Below are 21,880 nucleotides of genomic sequence, written 5' to 3' on the forward strand. Positions count from 1 at the left end.
AATGTCCGATAAAAACAAAGCATCGACAGTTTCAGGAAACAGCTACGGAAACTCTGTGGTACATCTGAACCTCTTAAGCCGAGTGCAAGTGAGTCCAAGTGGGAGTGCTCGACACCTGAGTTTCCTTCACCAGTGGTTGGGACGAGAGGGGACTTGTGGAGGTCGCCTGTGTGAGAAGACCATGAAAAGAAGACCGTGAAAAGATTTTTCCAGCCAGTTTCTGATCATAATGCATCAGTAACTCCCACAGCTGACAGGCACAACAGAGAAAGGAAAGATCTCCAGAACAGAGGAGTGGGACTGCATACCTTTATTCATTCCTGCCGAGCAGCGCCAAAGCAGTGAGCAACACTATCTGTACTGTGCTGTTGCCACTGGCAACCACGGTTACCATGGTAACTGACAGCTCCATCATACAGTAAGGTAGGACGGACGTGCCAGGCTGCACACAGAAAAGTGAGACGTTCCTGTTCTGCATGGCCGTCTCCTTTTGACTATCCTGCAAGTCAAGGGGTCTCGACCTGGATTCACTGAACTGTACGCTCACAGCGTCATACAGTGACAGGAAGTACGTGTAGCACATGTTTGCTGTCTGTGCGTGGAAACGGCAGATTGAACAACAGATGCGACAAGAGAGGAGGTCAAAAAAACAAAACAAAGGAAGGCTTGGTGGTGCATGAGAATGTGAGAGAAGAAATGGAGCAAAGAATGAATGAGCAAGAAAAAACAGCGGCCACCACACCTTCTTCTTCTACTCTTTTATTCAGTCCATCACTGTATACACCTTCTGAAAGAGAGGCCATTTTATTAAAAGATCATTGTTTCTAGTTATGGCTTTTTTAGATGATAATGAGTACTTAGAAGATAATGTTTGCTCAAGGCACTTGGATGCGAATTTCATCATGTGCAATGGCGGGAGGTCAGTCTTACATCAACTGCGCTGCACTTGATAAAACTTAATTAGCCAAAATACTGAAGCGTACAGATTGCATTGATCAGTCTAATTAAAATAAGCTCATTTGAAGGCTGACTTTGAGAATGTGAAAATACCAACAATGAAGAGAAAAGGGACTCTACTCAAAAGTGCTGCTTACTTAATGAGGTGCTTAGTGTGTAAGATTACTGACAAAACGTTAGCAAGCATCCAACTCAGAGAACAATTACTCCTAAAAGTGTTTTCTTCCATTATATAAAAGTTAAGAATCATATATTGTTTTTGAGACACATTTCATTTCAAATGACACAAGCAAAATTCAAAGACGACCTGCTGGTTTATAACCTTTAAGTCAATTAAATCATCAAATGTATCCCTTTTTATAATACTGAACGCAGAATATTTCATCATATACTTTGTTAAAAAAAAGCTACCTACACTTAAAGTCAAAATTACATACATAATGCTTCTGAAACGCACAGACTGAAACAGCATCAGATTACCAATTACAGTAGGACAAAGTTTGTAGTTATAGGAATATACATGAAATAAAAGGAATAAGAGAAATACAAAAGTGTAAACAAAAAGAAGAGTGTTTTCGTGTGTGTGTGTGTGTTTCTAGTCAAGCAGGGAGGGCTCTGAAGGACGTATGATAGTGGGTCGGTTGGGAGCAGCCGGTGGTCTTCTGCTGCAGGAAGAGGGGGGGGGGAGGATTTGGGGGAGGGGGAGGGAGAGAAGAAACATGCAAGGCAAAACATCATCAGATAATCATGCGCCAATGATTCCCAAACCACCAAAAGCAGAATGTGCAGTACAACCCGTCACCAGCAGTCTTCCACCAGTACCAAAGCCATAAATGAAGGCGTCAGAATGTCTTTGTGTGTGTGTGTGTGTGTGTGAGTGTGTGTGTGTGTGTGGGGACATTACCTGGGGATCCCTGGCGGAAGTGCAGGAGGCACGCGGGCCGGCCTCGAGGGGACGAGAGGCACAACACCAGAGTTGGGATCGCCTGCGTAGGCCGCTTGGCCGGGGCCGGGTCGAGACGGTACCGGCGGTGCTCCGAAAGCCGGCGATGGGTTGAGGGGGGGCGGAGGGCCCGGGGTGGGACCCCTCACTGCTGGGGGTCGGCCAGGAGGAGGTGCTGTCGCTGCGGCAGCACGGGAAGCCGGTGGAGGACTGACACAGAGAGAGAGGAGGGTACTGAGTATAGAGATGCCAATTAAATAACATTTTTATATTATATATATATATATAATATATTTTTATAAGCAGATTATGCAAAAAAAGAAAAAAGATTATAATTGGGATTACATTCTTAAATACAGTTACATAATATTTCATTTAGTTGCATCAGGTGGCAGTGCACTCAAACTGTTGTGTGAACAAGGACATGGGAAGTCAGTCGCAGTTGGGGGTGCTGAGGGGTCAGTCTATAATGACGTCATTGTAAATGGTGCGCAACATTTATTTATTTTTTTGTATTCATTTAAAAGGCTTTGAGAGGTTTCGCACTACAGCAGTCTACAAACGTTCACCAACATATTATAGCTCAAAGCAACCATACTAACCACAGTCAACAACAGCACAGAGATGACGGGGTGAAATTCCCCCAGACTCCCTTATAAAACTGCTCAGTTGTGTGAGTTGCTGATAGGAGAAGCCTTTTAGCCTTTGTGAAATGCTGTCAATGACAAATTCTTAATTATTTGGGTCTTCTTGTTAATTTGACAAATTTTATACATATCTCTCTCATCTGCCGGACTCAATCACTTTTTTATCAGCTGGTTATAATGCCTCGTTGAAGGGGGTGATGCAGCGCTGAGGCAGTCTTAGACGTGACTTTGGTCTGGATAAGATGCACCCTCTACGATACCCTGATCTGCAGGATTACATTTTTTTTTACGTCAGTAAGAACAAAGGAGAACACTATTGCCAGATACCTAGCACCTATATTACAATCATTATGGTAAGAACATTTGTTTTCACAACTCGGCAGTGCTCTCTGGTGGGCAAACTATGTAATGGTGACACTGTTTCTAAATTACCTTTGTCGTCGGCCCACATAGAGTACACACAGATAAGCAGATACCGGGTTACCTGTGCTTACATGTGCTTTAGTATCCTGTTTTTTAAATTATATTCAGGATATGGTGCTTAAATGGAACTTGAGAAACCTGGTTATTCATCTCCCTGCATATATGATCATAATAGTATCCATGTTCCTGATCATCTGCCTGCAGGTGTCTCTTGATTTATCACCATACCAGCCACTATGAAGATAGTTCAGAGACCTAGATAAGGTGTTTACATGCCACAGCATCCTGGTTTCTATATCCAGGTTCACATGTGCAAAACATAACCTGGATGCTCCAAAAACCTGATCATAACCAGGTTACAAGTGTGCATGTACACTCACTCACTCATATCCGTGTTTGTTACCTTTGCTCCTTGGCGATCCAGCTGTCGTCTACAGGTGGAGGCAGTGGGACAGAAACAGTGGTGGTGCTGATGTCTCCGATGAGGACCAGGGCCTCTTTCAGAGCGTGATACATCCTCAGCATCTCATCTCTCCTCTGGGCCTGCTCTGCCGACTCCTCCATCAGACTGCCCTGGTCCGCGGCTGAGTACAGGTAGGCCAGCAGCTCAGAGTGGATGAAGTCCTTCGCCTGGAGACAGCAGAGGATAAAGGAAAGGATGAATTACTTTCCAACTCAGTTTTCATTAAGTATACCTCTCCAGATCTCAGTACACTTATAGTTGAGTATGACTAATGGTAAAAAAGAGACGTACACTGTTGATCATGAGGTGCATGATGGTCTTGGGCATGAGGTCTCTGATGGACTTGTTGACGATGCCGATGTACGAGTCCACGAGGTTGCGGATGGTCTCCACCTGCCGTTCCAGCTGCGGGTCCATGGACACAGTGTCGCTAGGATTCATCGCGTCTTCGCTCTCAGGCTGGAGAAGACCAAGACAGGAACAGAGGTTCGTTAAAGGCCCACCAATTCCCCCCCCCCCCATAGATTGTTTTCTGCCAGTGTCTGACCTTTTTTGGTTATTAAGCAAGTGAGAAATCAGTTTCTGTGTTTTTGTTTGTGTGCAGATTCCTACTTATCTGTGTCCAATAAGTCATAAAATACTATTTCTTACAGCGGAGTGCTGAGGATGAATTGAGGGATCTAACAGCTCGAGGAAAGAAGCTGCTCTGTAGTCTGGTGCTACGGCATGGCATTAAAACAAAGTCAACCTTGTTTATTTATTTTGTTTCGGCATAAAAAAATCAGTCAGTGAAGATATTTCTCTTCTGATTCAAATTTCTTCTCCAAAACTACACCGTGCACCTTGAAGACACATCAACACTACACCAGTATTTCCACCATTAATATCAGATCTTTCAGGATACACTCTCCAGTGTGAATACATGTGAGGACACCAGTCTTTTTTAAAAATGCTGGGTGTAAATTTTTTAGTACATGACCTGAATACACTAGTGGGGAACGTAAACAGTGGATAGCTTTGGCCTGGATATTGGATTCCCACTTTGCATCTTGGACCAGCAGGGCTGTGAGCTGAGCGAGCTGTTGCACACAGTGTGGTTGTGTAACTGGGTAAAAGTGTAGAATGGAGGTTAAAAATGTGTCCACAAACTAATCTTACTCCAATAAATATATGAACAGGTGACCACACTCTCTGGTCAACAAACGGGTACTGGCAACTTTATTTTGTACACCTGTAAAATCTAATCCAACACAACTGTTCTGCCATTAACTCTACTTTCCACATATTTTTGTTACTGAGGTTGTAGTTGAGCTGGACTATATTAAACTGAGAAGTGCTTCTTTGTTTGGTCCACCCCATTTACAAACATTTTTAATATAAACTTGCCATTGATCTAGAGCTGTTGCACCAGGCTGCATTAAATTGTATGAGTGTATAAAAACAGGGAGTGTTGTGTATCTTTAAATATCCCTCGGCCATATTTAAAAAGAAAAGCTGGAATCCTAAATAGCATTCAACGTGTGAGAACACTCTCGTGCACCTGGTCTTTCTCTGGGTAAACGCCAGCTCTGAGGAACGAAGCCTTCCAGCTGTCGACGTCCTCCTGAGTGTCACATGCCAGCTCAATCTGACGCAGGTCTTTATACACATTCCTGTAAGACACACACGTATATACACACACACACATTAACACTTAAAATAGTTTTTTTTTGTGTAGTGTTCATAAACATTTGAACTACTAATCCTGACCATACGCTTTAGGCATTCAGGGGTTCTGTAGTGAACGTGATCGCACCAGTGGATCAAACATTTCTCAGGAAAAAAAGTCCCTTTTGCTTCAGTGTCCTCTGTTATGAACTGATAACCTTTATTTTAACTCTGAGCTTTCTACATGGTCATCAAATGGAATGCAGGATTACACATTTTTCACTGAAAAACACCTGGGATAATATTTTAATATATGGCAGTAACTTGCTAAGGAAAGGTCAGATATGGGAAAAAAAAATGCATACGCAAGCCTAAAACATCCAAGTACATCTTTTTAAATAATAATAATTAAAAAAAACTAAACTTCCTGAGTTCACAGTAAAAGCAAAACAATACTTTTCTGGTAAATTCATCCTTTCTCAGACAAAGCTAATGTAAAATTTGGACTTTTAAATGAGCCAGACAGAAAGTTACGGTGCAATATGTAAGAACTGGCCACCTGTCAAACTCATACTCAAAACAAATCAAGGGCAGCATATCACCAGATTAACAGCTAACTACCTCTAATTGTAGATGTTAGCTCAGTTAGCTGTGCAGTTAGCAGTTTGAAGTAGCTTTTGGCTGGGCCAGGGCTAGCTGGTTAACATGCTAATCTCAGTAGATATCTGTCAAAACTGTTATTTATTCTCATTCTGTTGATAATTGACTTGATATTTGAACATTCTCAGCTAAAATTCGTACATATCGCCCCTTTAAGGTTCTCCTGCATCTAATGATTAATGGCGCTCGATGTTGACCGCTACATAGGATCGGAAAAACAAAATGAACACAGGAGAGACTGGCACCCCAAAACTTGTCATACGTCTTTGAGGGTTCACCAAAGACTAATTAACAGATGAACATAACATCATAGCGTCCACACCTCTGTTCTGTGTTGAAGATGGCAAAGACGTGTTTGCTGGACATGAAGCCCTTCTCCACGTCTCTCAGCTTCAGGTTGTCCAGAGGCAGCATGTACTTCTTCTCTTTCTCCTGATAAAACACCCAGTGATGAAATGACCAATATAAAAGCAGGAAGACTACAACAAACAAAGCCTCAACTCAACAGAGCACCACAGTAATTAATTAACGGGCGTTAGCAGGAACTTTCGTCCACTTCCTCTCCATGGCATCAATAAAGAGTAAACTCTACGTTTTCATGCTTTTAGTGTCCAATAAGCAGCCTTACCTCCTCGTCTTTGTACCAGGAGAGAGACTCAGCAGTCAGGACAAACCAGTAGTCCTTGGATCCTCCCTTCATGATACTGATGTTGATGGTGAGCCAGCCTCTGCGGATCACCTGCACACGAGAGTCCAACAGTTGACTCAACTACACACCCCGCAAGAGGGGTAACATGTATGTATCTAGGGCAAGCAAGTACAGCACTAGAAACAAATGAAAGACAGAAATACAGACATATAGCAGAGAATTGGCTTCAACAGTCATGCAAGTACAACAGTGATCTTCATAAAGAAAGAGCACACTGCAGTGAGATCAACCCACACAGCATGAGCTGAAAACACACCACAAACAAAGACACTGAAAACAGATGATGACAGACAGGCTCTGATGAAAGGTCACCTTCTCTGCATCCCTCTCTCTGTCAGACTGACGGACAAGAAGACACACAGGGATAATAAGCAGACATATGCAGTACCCTAGTCTGGGTGGTGTAACCACGAATGTATTATGGAGCTGGGAGTCAGCCGTGCAGCCAGTTTGTCCCAGTTAGAGGCTGTGGTGCTGCAACTAAAGTTTCCCCTGGGGCCTGAAAAGCATTTTCTCAATAGACCAGCATTTTAATCAGGGCTGGTTTCAGTTGGGCTGCACTGTGAGATTATTGGCCGGGGATGTTATTTTGTTGCTGTTTATTTTCTTTTGGTTGTTAATTATTCCCCTGTAGTGCCAACAAAGATTAGAGTTATATAATTATAAATAACAGTTTTAAAGCCATTCAGCCCTTTATTACACCATCTTTAAAGAGTACACATTTGGTTTTTTTTGGTAACATCAAAAGCCTTTTAGCCCGCTATACAACCACCTACTTTACCTACCTACTACTACCTACTTGAGCCACAGAATAAAAAAGCTGCAGCCGGTAGTTTAAATTATTGAGGAGACAGCGAGTAATAAAAACAAACAGATGAATCGCATCGTGAAACTGCTGCTGCCAGTGGAAAATGCCATTATATTTTATTCACGCTGAGGCTGAAGAGAGTTTATTGAAACAGTCAGTGGGACACAGATGTGTAGCGGGTCGAGCAGTACAGAATCAAAACAGGATGAGAAAAAGCTTGTTTGGGCCTTTCGCTGGGTGAGAAATTCTCATGAGTCATCCATGAGTGTAACTCTTTCACTTCCCTCTTCTTCATCAAGGAGCACAAATCTTGTCTCTCGACATGGTCTGAATGACTGTTGACTCCCCCACCCACCCAAAGAGGAAGTGACCAGTGGAGGTGCAGGGGGGGAACGGTACTTACAAGAATCTCTCCCTAGACCGTAAAGAGGAGGAACACAGGAGAAGGAAGAGGAAGAGGAAATAAAGAGAAAGGACAAGAGGGGCACAGACAAGAGTATGTAAACAGGCGAGACGGGCTGAGACAATGACAGACAGAACAAGAGATAAAGAAATAAACAGCAGGAGAAAGCAGCTGCTATGATGCTACAGTGGTGTGAGGGCTGTATATGGAGGGATACAGTGTATGTGTTTAAACGGGTGAGTTACCTGATTGGGCATGACTCTCTTCTTGGTGGCGTTAGCAGCAGTCCTCTGCTGAGCACTGCAGGAGAGAGAGTCAATAATATAAACTCCGGTCGAAGACACAGTGCAAATTCAAAACAGGCTGCAGAGGAGGAATTTCCATCTGTTGTTTTCTTATGTAGTCTGCAGAGGTCCCGACTGACTCTTTACACTGGTAGCAGTGGTGCTACTTACTGAAAATTGAGGAACACCACTTAAATTGACATGCAACGCAATATATTCATATTTCTTCCATCATTGATTAATCCTCTAGTATTAAATAGACAATTTAGAGAAACAACAATGTTCTGTTTTTACATGTTTGCAATAACCCACATATATATTCAGGAAGTAGATCAGATAATTGATGGAGGAACATTTTGTTGTCTTTTGTGATTTCTTTTTTCATAGCAGTGGAAACACTGCTCCTGTAGTTTCACATGATATACGATGACGATGAATATTTAAAAAAAACAAACTAAATCATGGGGGGCATATTTGCAAGTTGCACAGGTGCTCCTAATTAGAAAACTTAGTTGCACTGTCTATAAAAATGGTTCATAAAATGCAACTAAACGGTCGCAGTCTGGAGCCGTGGTTTGGTCTATGAAGTTTCACAGAACAGTGAATCTGTCACAATTTCTTAAAGACTTCACATCACTTATTTTGTTGATCAGCAGTATAAAACCAAGACATTTAATCTTCTTGTCACAAATGATAAAGAAAAGCAGCAAATAAACACTAAACAGAGACTGGAACACGGATGTGTTTGGTATTTTTGCTTAAAGGTGCACTATGAAGTTTTGGAGAAGACATTTTAATCAAAGAGAGAAGAGAAACCTTCAAGGGCTGATTTTTTATGCCTAAACAAACTAAATCAACAAACTCTCTTTGTTTTCATGACTGAATAAACAAACTGACCTTACAGGACAACACAACTTCAAACTGTTTTACTTTGTTTATATGTGGCGGACCCTGCCACCTCTCGAATAGATGTACTTGGGACCTTACTTTCCTCTGAGAACAGCTTGTTTATCAGTTATGGAAAAGAAAAAGTAAAAAAATAAAAAATTACCTCATTAATATTGTAAATATTAAAATTCTGAGTATGAATTTCTTCTCCAAAACTACATAGTGCCCCTTTAAATGATGGTTCATAGAATACCAAGAGTTGCGTCTTATTTTCCTGAGTACGTGAATTTACGTCTTACTTGGCAAATCCAATGAAGTCCTCATGGTTAGTGTTGATGTAGGACAGCTCAATGTCAATCAACAGCAGCACCTGAGAGGCAAAACATCACACATGTTATGTATGCAAAGAAGTGAAGAAGTGATCGTACAAATGTACAGGTAGGCTGCGCGCGCACACACACACGCACACACACACACACACACACACACACACACACCCACCTGGTCTTTGGTCTTGCTGTCTCTCTCTCTGACGTAGGTGGTGACGATTCTCTCGGTCTCTTCTCTCAGTCGAGGGTACGATCCCAGCTGTAGGCACGAACACACACAGGAGACACACACACTGCTGCAGGCACCGTGATTAAAGGACACACACGCCTGTGTAGGCTCACATCCTCATAAGCAACATAATCATATAGAATATAAACACAAATATGAGGGAAGACATTTGACACAATATGACCGAGGAGGCATGCAACGACTTCCGTATCAGCTCGAGATTTCTTTACTTGTAACATGACGTGAATTAAAAATCATCATTAGCATAAAATCATCTCAAGCTGATAGCAAGCCCCAACAAATCAGTGAGGGAATGAGGAGAAAAGATGAGGTTAAAGTCGGGAACAATGACTGAATATAAAGATGGACGACACGACTTCTCTTCTTAAAAAAACCCTTGATATCACAGCACCCTCCCCCGATCACTACTGCACAGAAAATGACATCATCAGTGCATGATGGCAGCACTCTGTCTTTTTTGGCTCCTTTGATTTACAGTGGGAGGAAGTGGAGACGCGTCGTCCATTTTTCATTACAGTCATTGGTCCAGAAAGAGAAGAAGATTGGGTAGGGTCTAATGGGTCTTATGGGGGGACGGTGTGGGTGAATTATTGTTGTCAGTGGTGCAAAAAAAGGTTGTATCACAGAAAAAAACCCATGAAAATCTCCCTTGACAAGACAGGGTGGAAAACAGCCAGGCAAATTTCTTAGTGTCAGTTGGGATCTGATTTGATAAGTGAGGCAGGATGAGGGGTTGTTACATAAATCACCACTCGCAGTGCTGATGGGGTGAGTGGGCTGGGCGAGGATCAGTATGGACTCATTTAGATTTGTCATTAAGGAGGGACCCGCAGGGTGAGGTGAGGTGGGGAGGAGCTGTGCCGAGTGAAGCCTTCAAGCAGCGGTGAGGGGAAACGATCAACAACGCTAGACAGTGACACGTTAGTTCATTATTATGTTTGTGATCCGTGTGATTTTTGTCATTTCTTTGATTGCTCTCTATCACTCTTCGCTTTCATTTCCCCTTCACTCCTCTCTCTCCATCCATCTATTTTCTAAGCTGTCTCTCTCCGCTCTTTACCTTTTCAGCGCACTTCCTGATCAGGGTGACAAGCTCGGTGACGACCAGGTCGACACATTTCAGACACGGATCTTTCAGCTTAATGACCTGCTTTTTCACTATGGCCTCAAACGCCATGTCTGGGGTGAACAGGCCTGTCCTGTGGTGAGGCATCATGGGAGTTGGAGGTTTAATGTCAGGTGAAGGAGGAGGTGGTGCAGCGTAGGTCGTGATGAGGGAAAAAGGGAACGGTGGTAGGAAAATGAAAGTTGGAGGGAATAGTTTGGGGGAAAGATAAAGTTTTTAAAAGGAAAAGAGAATGATGAAGATTGAGGAATATGACAAAGGAAAAAAAACAGGTATTTAGTTAGTTCTACTTCATGTACACGACAGAAACAAGCTGCAGGTTCTCAAAAGAGTTCATTGCAATTTAATCTTCCTGTTTATTTTAAAGGTCCCATATTGTAGAAGGTGAGATTCCCATTTCTTCTCTTTTTAAAGCACGTCAATAGAGAAAAATGCACACAGTCAGAAACTGCGCTGGCAGGACTTCTGTAAGGTTGTGATGTCACAACTATACAGTCACCGCCACCAGCCACGCCCCCAACACGGGCGTTAATTCAAAAACACCAGCAGAGCTGATGTGGGAACAGATTGGTCAGTGCCTGCTCAGGCCTGTGAGAGCTGACCAATCAGAGAAGACTGGGGTTTTCTGAAGGGGGGCCTTAAAGAGTCAGACAGAGGTTGAAACAGGGGGTGCAACAGGGGACAGTATGAGAAAATAATGTGTTTTTTAACAGTAAAGCATGTAACTACAACTACTGGCTGGATTGCCATGAAATCTTGTACATTGGGACACTTGTATTTGCCAGATGATGATCACTTATTGGTGATCATCAGTACAACCAGGTCAAAATTTAAATTTGTCTAACACTTTTGTTCGTGACCAAATATCTGCAAAACTAATGAAAGTCATCATCACAGTCTGAGCCTATGCACTATATGCAAAAGCCCCTTAACACAGAGGAATAAAACCAGCTTAGCGTGCTAACACACTAAAGTAAGCTGGTGAACAGAGGTAACTTTCTCCCTGCTAAATTTCAGCATGTTAGCTTTTAGCCCAAAGCTCCACTTTGCCTCAGTGCAGCCTCACAGAGCTGCTCGCACGGCTGTAGACTCTGTTTATAGCTGTCGCATAAAAGTGAGCCCTGCAGCTTGTTTTGTAATGAACCTGCACAGGAACATGTTACAGCCCGTCTGTTTCTGACAACACAACAGCACTCCGGTGCACTGTAGTACAGCCGCGACATTCAAATGATATATTCAGTGTTTTTTACACAACTATAAAAAATGTAACCCTTCAGTTGAATTCACCCACTTTATTTTGATTTAAAGTTGACGAAATGATGTAAAAACATCGCTAAAGAAACGGCTTTATCAAACAGTTGGCACAAAAATGGCCCCTGCCCTAAAGCTGGCTGGTCTCTGCGGTGTGTATGTACAGGTGTGGCAGCCGGGCCGGAGACCATGCAGTGATACCTTATTAGTGCACTGCCTGACTGTGTTGATGAGCTCCTGGATGACCAGGTCGATGCATTTCAGACAGGGCTCTTTCAGCTTAATGATCTGCTTTTTCACTATGGCCTCAAACGCCAGATCTGGAGTGAACAGGCCTGTCCTGAAGGACATACACACAAGACAGACATGGAGACATGGAGTAGGAGAGGGGAGGGGGTAGATAGACACACAGGAAGAGTGTGAGATGGGCACACAGATGAAGTAAGACATGAGCAGACAGACACTGACTATGTTTACATGCACACTAACATTTCACTATTATACCAGATATAATACGGGTCATGTAAACAGCTGATTCTCTTATGCAGGCCTTAGTCCAAACACAGCATTTTCAGATTAAGACGTGTAGGATACGCTGACATTATTCTGGTTTTAGAAGCAGTCTTCTGACATGTATACGGCCTGTATATGTCTCATTTGGGGCTTTAACTGAAGTTTGCATCACACAGCTTTTTGCGTGTTTACAGGAAACCCTGTGTGTTGTCATGGATGTGTTGTACACAAACCAACTAGCCAACAGTTTGCAAGGATGGTGGGGTAGAGATGCATGTCCATAGGATTAGATCACATTTCTGGTCGGAAAAAGAGGAAAACCTACTTTTGCAGTTTTTTGATGGGCACAAAAGTTGCAACGTTGGCTTTTTCAAGAAGGTTGTTGAAGGAATGAAAGAGGGAGGTAAACTTGAGCGATATCCAAAAACAACAATTATCGCGATAGACATTATCGTCTTACGGCGAAAACTACATTTTGTCTCATTCAAATCCCTTGGCTCACCTTTTTCTCCATGTTTGTATGTTAAATGTCCTGGTCTCATTCCCATCTAGTAAAATAGACGCGCGTTGCCTCCACTGCCATGACACATCAGCTTGCATTTGCTTTTCAAAGTAAAAGCCCAAAGATGCCATAACAGTTGTTCAATATTCGATATTGTGAAATATATTACATATGACGGGAAATATCTGGACAGTGGATGATATGTAATATCAGCCCAAGCTTAGAGGGAGGCTGCGTTGTCACCGTCAAACAAGTCCGACACCGGTGGAAAACTTCGAAAAGATCTTATTTTAACAGCAAGAAGTAAAATTGCAGAAGCGGCTCCAGCTGTTACATGATAAACGACATACTCATTGGAGTATGCACGGCTGCATGTAAACACAAACATTAGTGTAATATTCATTTTCATAAGCCATGTCAACAGCTTGATAGGAATAAAAACTGGGATATTTTGTGCATGTAAACGTCAGTAAGGAAGACTAAATGAGGAGTGGAAGTGGAAGAAAAAACTGGAAGAAGTGGCGTGGAAGAGGAACGTAAGGCTTACAAGGAGCCAAGGAGACAAAATAAGATAGAAGATAGGTAGAAGAAAACAGAGGCAGACAGAAGAGACGTGTAAAACAGGACAGACATCGACCGCAGGTCTTTATAAGGCTGAATGAACACAAACAGAGAAAGAGGTGGCTCGCTGCTACATGTGAAGCACTGTCTCAACTTGCCTGACTCCGTGGATGTTCTTGATGGCGTAACTGATCTCTTTCCTCAGCTCCTTCTCATCAAACTCCATCTGAGACAAAGTGAGAAATAAAGCTTTGATTGTATTTGTACTGGAACAGAAAACAAACATGAGAGCTCATGCAACACAGCTACAGTGTGATAAAGGATTTATGGAGATTAAAACATCAGTGGTGTGAACACATCATTAACTTAGAGGTGACAACTTGAGCCATCTGACAGGAAAATAACGGAGAGCAACTCCTTATCCACTTAATGGTAATTATCATGATGAAAACAAACGTCAGTCACCTTCACCAGCTCAAAGGGAAAACGCTCGTGAAAGATGCGGTTGATCTTCGCTCCGCCAGACAAGTTGGAGGTGTCCACCTGATCTCCAGACCCTTCGATGCACTTCTCAAAGTCCACGCCAAACTGCTGCACCATCCTGCAGATTGCACGCAGTACATTGAAGTACTGTACTGTAATGACTATCCGTGTGTGTCTGCATCTGTGTGTGTGTATGCACTGACTGGAGTAAGGCCTTGGTCTTGCGTGTAGGGTCGTCAGGACGGAAGTTCTTGTACTCCTCCACCTCCTTCTCCAGTGACAGCAGCTGGCTCTGCAGCTTACTGCGTAACCCTGGCAACGTGTCACGGATGTGGTTGGTAAGTTGCTGGAGAAAAGTAAAGGTAAAAAAAGATTTACCATGAAAAATGTAAAAACACACACATAAAAACACGTTTGATCAGGTGTGTGTCTCACCTGATTGAGCGTCTTCTGCAGGTGTGGTGTGCCCATGCGTTCTGCGATGTGTCTGTATGCAGGGTGAGACAGGAAGAACTTCCTCTCAGCAGCCAAAGCAGCACGGATGTCTTTCTTCCCATCGATGTCCTTTTGACTACGGTTCACCACCCCGATGTACCCTAAAGACAAATACACACAAGGCACCCAAAGATTTGTTTGTAATGAAAGTAACAGTCGAATGCTTTTGAGGCCGATCCCTAATCCAAGAGTGTTTCACCAGGCTGAACACAAGAAGCAGAGCATCACCTCAGAATGTATCAAGACGACGGGCTGCATAGGATTTGTAACCACATATTCATATATTCATCAATCTCACAGGCATTCTTTCATTTCCAATCCAATGCACAGAGGCAACCAACACAACTCATTTAATATGCGCTGCAACTATTATATTCATTATCAATTAATGTGCAGAATGTTTTCACCATTTAAAGAGTAACCTTTAAGACATAAAGGTTGAAAAATGTATGAAAAAAAAGCAAAAATAGTCAAAGTGAAATTGCTTCTTTTGTCCCACCAAGAGTCCAAAAACCAAAGTCTCTTCATTCACTGTCATAAATGACCAAACAAAATCAAACAAATCCTCATATTTAAGAAGCTGGAACCAAATGTTTGACATTTTTGCTTGCAATTATTTGATGAATTGATTATCAAAACATTTGCCATTTATTTTCTTTCAACCGATGATCTGTGTGGTCTTACCTCTGCGGAGTGGCAGTAGTTTGTTTTCCAGGATGTCTCGTGCATCTGTCCCCTCGTCCATCAGGTCCAGCTTTGTGATCACGCCGATAGTCCGCAGCCCTGAAAACAAAGTGATTATGTTCCAGTACTCACACATGGAAGAGCATTTTCAGCGTTTAGAGAGATAATTTTATTACATTACTTAACCAAGTTCAATAACCCCCAGTGTGTTGTTGCATCTGCTATATGCTAGCAGTTATGGGAATTATCAGGAAATGCAAGCAAACTTAACCTTAAAGGTGCAATATGTAAGAACTGGCCACATGTCAAATTCATCCTAAAAACAAATAGGGGGCAGCAAATCACCAGAGTAACTACTAACTGCTGCTAACTGTAACTGCTGTTAGCTAGTTAGCTGAATTAGCCGTGCAGCTAGCTGTCCTGACTATGAGTTCAGAGCACTGGGGAAGTGTTGGTGTTTACTAGCACAGGGGCTTTGGACCAGGATGGGCCAAGGCTAACTGATTAACAAGCTAACATAAGTAGATATCACTGCAACGCAATACATGAAAAAATAATTCTCTCTCTACATTCAGTGCTAACTTTGTTAACTTTTTAATATTTTCAACTATTTCCAACTTTCCATATTGCACCTTTAAGGTATGCCTAATGTGAACATTTGTTCAAAGTACTAAACTGTCTGCACACAGTAGGTAGAGTAGTTAATAAATGGTTAATAACATTTGGATGAAAGAAGGCCAGAGGTGGAGATAATTACATTCATATATAACTTGTGACTAATCTTCAGTCAGTACATGTATGCTGCCAGGAAGTCTTTTAATAATGTAACTGTTAATTATTCTTACGACCGGGCCGGCTCCTGCACTGAGGCAAAGATTAATAGAAAGAGTAAGAGTGATAATGGCTGCAAGATACAGCAAAGAGTAATTAGCCTTGTTTAAATTTAGACCAAAAGATGGTTACATTTAGAGAAATACCCAGACAGGATGTAGCAAAAGACAAAAAGATCTCACCCTGAGGGTCCACCTCCTTGGCGATCTTGAGGGCGTCGGAGTTGGCCAGGTCCATGTTGGCCGGGGTGACGGCCAGGACCAGACAGCTCTCCTTGGTGATGAACTGCATCAGCATCTCTCTAATCTGGTGCTCGATGTCATGGGGCTGGTCTCCCACAGCCACCTTGGTCATCCCGGGCAGGTCGATCAGGGTCAGGTTCAGCACTGAGACGGCAAAAGTAGGAAGTCAGACAGAGGCTGAAACCTGCACCGAGGAGGCTGAGTTTGTATTTGTCTGTGAGTGTTACCATTAGGGGAGTAGACGCGGAGGTTGATGGGGATGGGTGAGATGCCCTTGTTGGATCCGGTGAGCCGGTCAGTCTCCGCTTCAATCTCCAGACGGACCTCATCAAAGTCCACAAACTTGCGTCCCTTACAGTGCAGGAACTCTGCATACTCTACATGGAGACAATAAGAGCATTACACGCGGGAGAGGGGAAGATGGCACAAAGAGGAGCAATGCAGGAACTTTAAGGAATAAATTAGTTGCATAAAACATGTAATAAGCTTTTAAAAGGTGTAATTTGTAAAATATGGCCAGAATTCAAAGGTGGCTCCAAAAACATAGGGAGCAACATATCAACAGAGTAAGTGACGACTACTGCTGCCGCTCTTTGCTAGCTATCCTTGGATGTGGCTAGCTACTGTTAGCTAATTAGCTCATGGCTCAGTCAGTCATGGTGCCAGTTTGATGACAAGGGATGCAGTACAGAGGTGATTTACAGCTACTCCAATCTGGACTATGACCTTTTTTTTAAAATTATTATCAGACTATCAGACTATCAGACTATCACCTCTTGCCGGTACAAAGGTGTACTATGACACAGGACAGAATGGGGCTAGCTGGTTAGCATGCTAACTTCTATAGACATCTATGCAACACAATACATAGATGTCTCCAACATAACGTCAACACTGTTGTTTCTTCACACTCTGTAATGATTTAAGAGCGTAAACCCTTTTCCCGACTCATGTGTGGAACTCGCCTGCTTTACTGTTGACCAGCTGGAGGATGAGAGGACGACGGGTGACGATGCCATTTCCTCTGGGCAAGAAGTCCCTGAGTGAGAAAGATGAAGGTGAAGTTAGAAACAAATACGAGGATAACAACAAGTGTTAAAAACAAGAACAGGATAAAAAACTTTTCCAGATGAATAATTAAGCAACGTGATGTTTTTACTTCGAAAAAAAAAAGGCGCAAAAGTGCCCTCTTGGTTGCCTCTATGGTGGATAAAGCATGATGTGTCCTCTGAGGTGCCCATCCAGTACACAACACATGGTGAAGTGCCCTCTCTTTTGCCCCACCACATACAGCTGGTGCCCTTTTCTGTTTTTTTCACCCTGTCCCTAAATCACCACCACTGGCCCGTGCACCTACATGTGTGCATTATTGATGCCGGACAAGGATTAACTTACAACCCTATTTATTATAAATAGTGCAAAGAGAAAGAAACATGTCTCTCTGTTTCCCCGTCTCGTTACAGGCACGTTCATCTAAATGGAAACTCCTGTTCAATAGAGCTGTGATCATGTCCAGGTCACTGACTACACATCTCTCCAGGCTACGGGCATACTGTATGTCTGTGCCTGTCTGTGTCTGTGTGTCTGTCTGTGTGTTTACCAGGTCAGCGGCAAAGACTGAGCTGAGTTCCAGCGTAAGGTAACCGTCCACACACACATTTGAACATATACATGCGCCCTGTCGTCCACTGCTGACAGAGCAGTCAGGATGTTACACAACAGTGATTCCCATCCTCTTTCCTCATCTCTTCCTGTCACTTATGAAAGCACAGCGTGACTAATACGATCACCAACCAGACAGTTAATCAATTATATCATTAACCAGCAAATATCGCACCCAACATTTGTTTATAACAGCTCTCCACATGTGAGGACTTTTTGTGTTTTACATCTTCATGTTAAATACTGCTGGGCTTCTGGCTGTTGGTCAGACTAGTTGAACTCTGATGGGCTCTTTTGGTTGTTATTTTCACATTTTATAGTCAAAATCAGTGGATCCCATCTAGAAACTACTAGCTGATTGATTGTTTGCTGAATATGTTCTAGTTTGAATGTGAGATCTTGGCACTTTTCTCTATTTTCTATCATTTCAAAGTGAATCTTTTTTTTATTTTTGTGTGTAAATCGGACAAAACGGGACAATTGAAGTTGTCATCTTGATTGTCAGACCTTTTTTTACAGTTCTTTTTTACTTTTCATACACAAAACAGTTAATCAATACATTAAGTCATTAAATGTCGTTAGGAACAACCCTAATCCAGTCCCCTCTGGCTTTTGACCCTGTCGTCACAGCTAACATGCAGCATGTACAAGAAGAATGATTGAAGTTTCATGTCTGTCAGGACAAAATATTCTGTTCAATTATAATAAAGTGTTAGTTCAACCATACAAAGCTCCTGTTTTCATTCTGTAAAGGGTCAGTCTAAGTGGCGGGGGTCCCCGAGGACCAGCAGAGAGGGACACTAGCTGACTGAATCAATTCATCCTTTCAGTCAAACATTTGCTGGTTCCAGCTTCTTTGTCTTCTGGGTTTTGGACAGTTCTCGGACAGATTAAGGACTTTGGAGCATTTTTCACTATTTGTTGACATTTTAAAGACTAAAGCGATTAATCGTTTGATTGTGAAAATAATTAGCAAAGTAACCAATCACGAAAATAATCTTTCCTGACTGACTTAAACCTACTCCATTTACCTACAAACAAGCCACCATTACACCTCGAGTTAACAAACATGAAAACAGCTAAGTAGCCTTCTGTGGGTATCTGGTACCCAGTGTGTCATATACACATGACAGTGCAGCTGGTGACATCACTGATGACCCCAGCACAAACACATCAATGCCCCTACTGTCTCCCACAGCCACTGCTTGGGACTCGGAGACAAAAGGCAACAGGAAAGAAAGGAGACGTGGCTGCCTAATCGACATTCCCTATCTCTTGGACAACAAGTGAAATCATTCTGACGTGTACAAGAGTAAAGCGGTCGCTTCTCCGGGCACCTTCACTCGGAGATAAAGACACAAAGCTGCCACAGAAATCTTCAGTAGCAACACGGCCATGTTGTCTCCCCCTTTTCCTTTTCCTCTGAACGGATTTTCTCCCAATTGCTCGAGAGAAAAACCTGAGCCGACTCATCCTGACATGTGGCATTAATGTAACTGTTGGTTTGCTGCTATTTGTCATCAAAGAGGCTCCACAATTCAAATTCCTTCAGACTCATTCATCAACCTCACATTCAGCAGCGCAGGCGGTGCTGGCAGAGCTGACTCAAGACATTTGTACATTTGCCTGCATGAATTCACCCATCTGACGGTGACATCAACCTGTTCATGCCTCACCCAAGTCAAACATTGACCTGACCTATGTCACATAAGGCCTGTAAAGGTGTATTTACAACCCTGGGGCAACAAGTCTCAAGGAAACACAGCCTTTGTAAATGTTTGACAGAATTATGAAGCAGTGACTGTTCGTGTTCCTGCTCAGGAATTTTGACTGTATGGATTTAAGATGTGGAGCTCCCAAACTAAACCCACTTTTTATTATTTTTTTTACCAATCCTCCCTCAGCTTTCAGCCTCTCAGTTAACAGATGTTTACTTGCGTGAAATGCGTAATAATCGATCGGGAATAGCTCAGCTCCAGAATGGAAAGAACCCGTTAGGGCAGAAACTGGGAGGCGCCGACACACAGCGCGTAACCAAGTGCTTAGTTGGCGACTTTTACGCAAAAGCTCGGCGCAGTTTGTCTTAAAAGCAACAGCCACAAACCACTTCCGACAAAGTAGACATGATGTTCACAGAATCAAAGACTACATATAAACCGTGTAGCTACAACCTTCCGACGAAATTCTCCAACACGGAGCTCTTCCCTGCGCTCTGGCCACCGACGACCGCTATCTGCGGCAGATCCAAGTTGCAGCTCTGTCCGATGGAGCTGAAGGCGTCCTGGAGCTTGTTGATGAGGGGGATGAGGTCTTCCATTCCCCGGTTTCCCATTGCGGCAGCTCGGTCAGCCCAGCGGGCTCTGTGCCGCTCTCCTGGCCGGTTGAATAAGACCCAGAGGGTCGCTCTTCCAGCGAGCCAAAAGTTCCCGGACGGCACCGCAGTCTGTCACAGAGTCTGAGAGTTTAACTCAGTTCAGAGCCAAGAGTCCCCGCTGAGGTCAGAGCACTGGCTGGATTATGAACTGGTTGACTGCATGATAAAAGTAGCCACATTAGACCAAGAAACTTCTGTCATCATCCGGTCAGGCGACACCCAGCCTCCGCCGGAGATTGTGGCTCCGCCTCCAGCGGGACGCTCCTCGGTCATTGGTCAGCTGGGACGTCCGTCATCGTGTAGAGACATGTCATCAGTTTTTTACAGCTTTGGGACCTGCACTTTGGATCAGGGGGAATGGAAGTCTGTTTGTCTTCATGATTAAAAAGAGAAAGAGAAAGAAAACACTTAAAGGGGCACTTTGTAGTTTTGGGGGAAAAAAATAAAAACTCAGAAATATGTTTTTTGTTTTTTTTCATAACTGAATAAACGAGCTGTTCTCAGAGGAAAATAAGGTCCCAGAACACTGTTTGAAGCTAGAAAGGTGGCAGGGTCTGCCACATATTAACAAAGTAAAACTGTGTTGTCCTTTAAAGACAGTTTGGCATGAAAATCAACCCTTATGTGTCCCTGCTACAATACATTCCTCAGCAGCAGACAGGACGAGAGACGCAGGCCTCTTACAGAGTTATATTAGTATATTGTATGTCCTGTCACTATTCAGTAACAATCCTCCTGTTTTCAGAACGGATCTGCTTGTTTCTTCTTGATACTTTGCTGTGATATGTTCACCTTGGCTGGCTCTGGGAAAACCTTCATGATTTTCGCAATTTCGTTGACATTTCATAGACCAAACAATTAATCAGTTAATCAAGAAAACATTCACAAGTTTGATCACATAGTACGCAGCTGAATCACAACACAGGCGTACTGTGACGATGCTGTGAAGCAGTGTGGGATCATGGGAGTTGCTGTCTTCCAAATGTTCCAACATTTGCTGACGAAAGTCTATCTGAAGTGACTCAGACAGGAGGTCACGTTTTAAAGTTTTATTCACACAGCCTTCAGTCTCATTAGCTCACTCTCTGACTCTCTCATGGAAGTCACAGTGACAGGCGACCACATGAACGCACCGTTACCTTGAATAAAGTAATAGGCTGGATTTGGGTTTGAACATTGTTGGAAACATCTGTGATAATGTAAGAACGCAACTCAACGAAATGTTTACCGACAGCCTGGCCGTTTTTAGACATTTAAATGCATAATTTAGCATAGTATACCTTTAACTGATCGTGAAAATAATCTTCGTTAGTTTGGTTTTAACTTGATGGGACATTTTTTGTGCATTAGCTCTTCAACTTTTGTATTTTTCATTCACTTGTTAAAACCACACATGCACATGTAAAAACGTACATTTCATTCAATATGTGTAACTTGTATTATTTTAATTTTACTCTCATTTTAAAGGTGCACTGTGTAGTTTAGGGGAGAAATTTTAATCAGAAGAGAAAAGTCTTCATTGACTGATTGTTTTATGCCTAAACAAACTAAATAAACAAACTGACCTTAATGGACAACACAGTTTCATTCTGTTTTACTTTGTTTAAATGTGGCGGACCCTGCCACCTTTCTAGCTTCAAACTGTATTCTGGGACCTTATTTTCCTCTGAGAACAGCTTGTTTATTCACTCATGGAAAAGATGACAGACTAAAATGAGTAATTAAGAGTTTATATATGGCAGATT

The 21,880-nt window shown here is 42.7% G+C and overlaps 1 protein-coding gene across 6 annotated transcripts; it reads right to left on the reverse strand.

Moving 5' to 3' along the window:
- Positions 1–295: 295 nt before the first annotated feature.
- On the reverse strand, positions 296–20,335 carry LOC311264919 (dynamin-2-like). Of its 6 annotated transcripts, none has more exons than XM_084366123.1 (21): positions 19,933–20,335; positions 17,065–17,138; positions 16,327–16,476; positions 16,040–16,243; positions 15,027–15,125; positions 14,283–14,443; positions 14,051–14,193; positions 13,830–13,965; positions 13,523–13,590; positions 10,472–10,610; positions 9,334–9,420; positions 9,132–9,202; positions 7,906–7,960; positions 7,661–7,672; positions 6,369–6,479; positions 6,063–6,172; positions 4,974–5,085; positions 3,725–3,892; positions 3,374–3,600; positions 1,862–2,110; positions 296–1,622 (listed from the first exon to the last, which is right to left on the reverse strand). In XM_084366123.1, exons 1-21 carry the CDS (start codon positions 20,091–20,093, stop codon positions 1,553–1,555), a joined length of 2,607 nt encoding a protein of 868 aa, XP_084222249.1. In that variant the 5' UTR covers positions 20,094–20,335; the 3' UTR covers positions 296–1,552. The 6 variants fall into 6 exon arrangements, with proteins under 6 accessions (XP_084222249.1, XP_084222248.1, XP_084222251.1 ...); XM_084366122.1 differs by lacking the exon at positions 10,472–10,610 and adding an exon at positions 11,990–12,128 and having other exon boundaries at positions 19,933–20,334; XM_084366125.1 differs by lacking the exon at positions 7,661–7,672.
- Positions 20,336–21,880: the final 1,545 nt, after the last annotated feature.

Source organism: Pagrus pagrus, assembly GCF_965226575.1.
Source record: "Pagrus pagrus genome assembly, chromosome: 2".
In the NCBI taxonomy this organism is placed as follows: Eukaryota; Metazoa; Chordata; class Actinopteri; order Spariformes; family Sparidae; genus Pagrus; species Pagrus pagrus.

Coding starts and splice junctions, on each gene's coding strand:
- LOC311264919 (XM_084366123.1), bottom strand. CDS start 20,093: ATGGGAAACCGGGGAATGGAAGACCTCATCCCCCTCATCAACAAGCTC. Junction 3,893..4,973: donor TTTACCCAGAGAAAGACCAG/GTGCACGAGAGT, acceptor GGTCTTCTCCAG/CCTGAGAGCGAAGACGCGAT. Junction 1,623..1,861: donor CTTCCGCCAGGGATCCCCAG/GTAATGTCCCCA, acceptor CTCTTCCTGCAG/CAGAAGACCACCGGCTGCTC.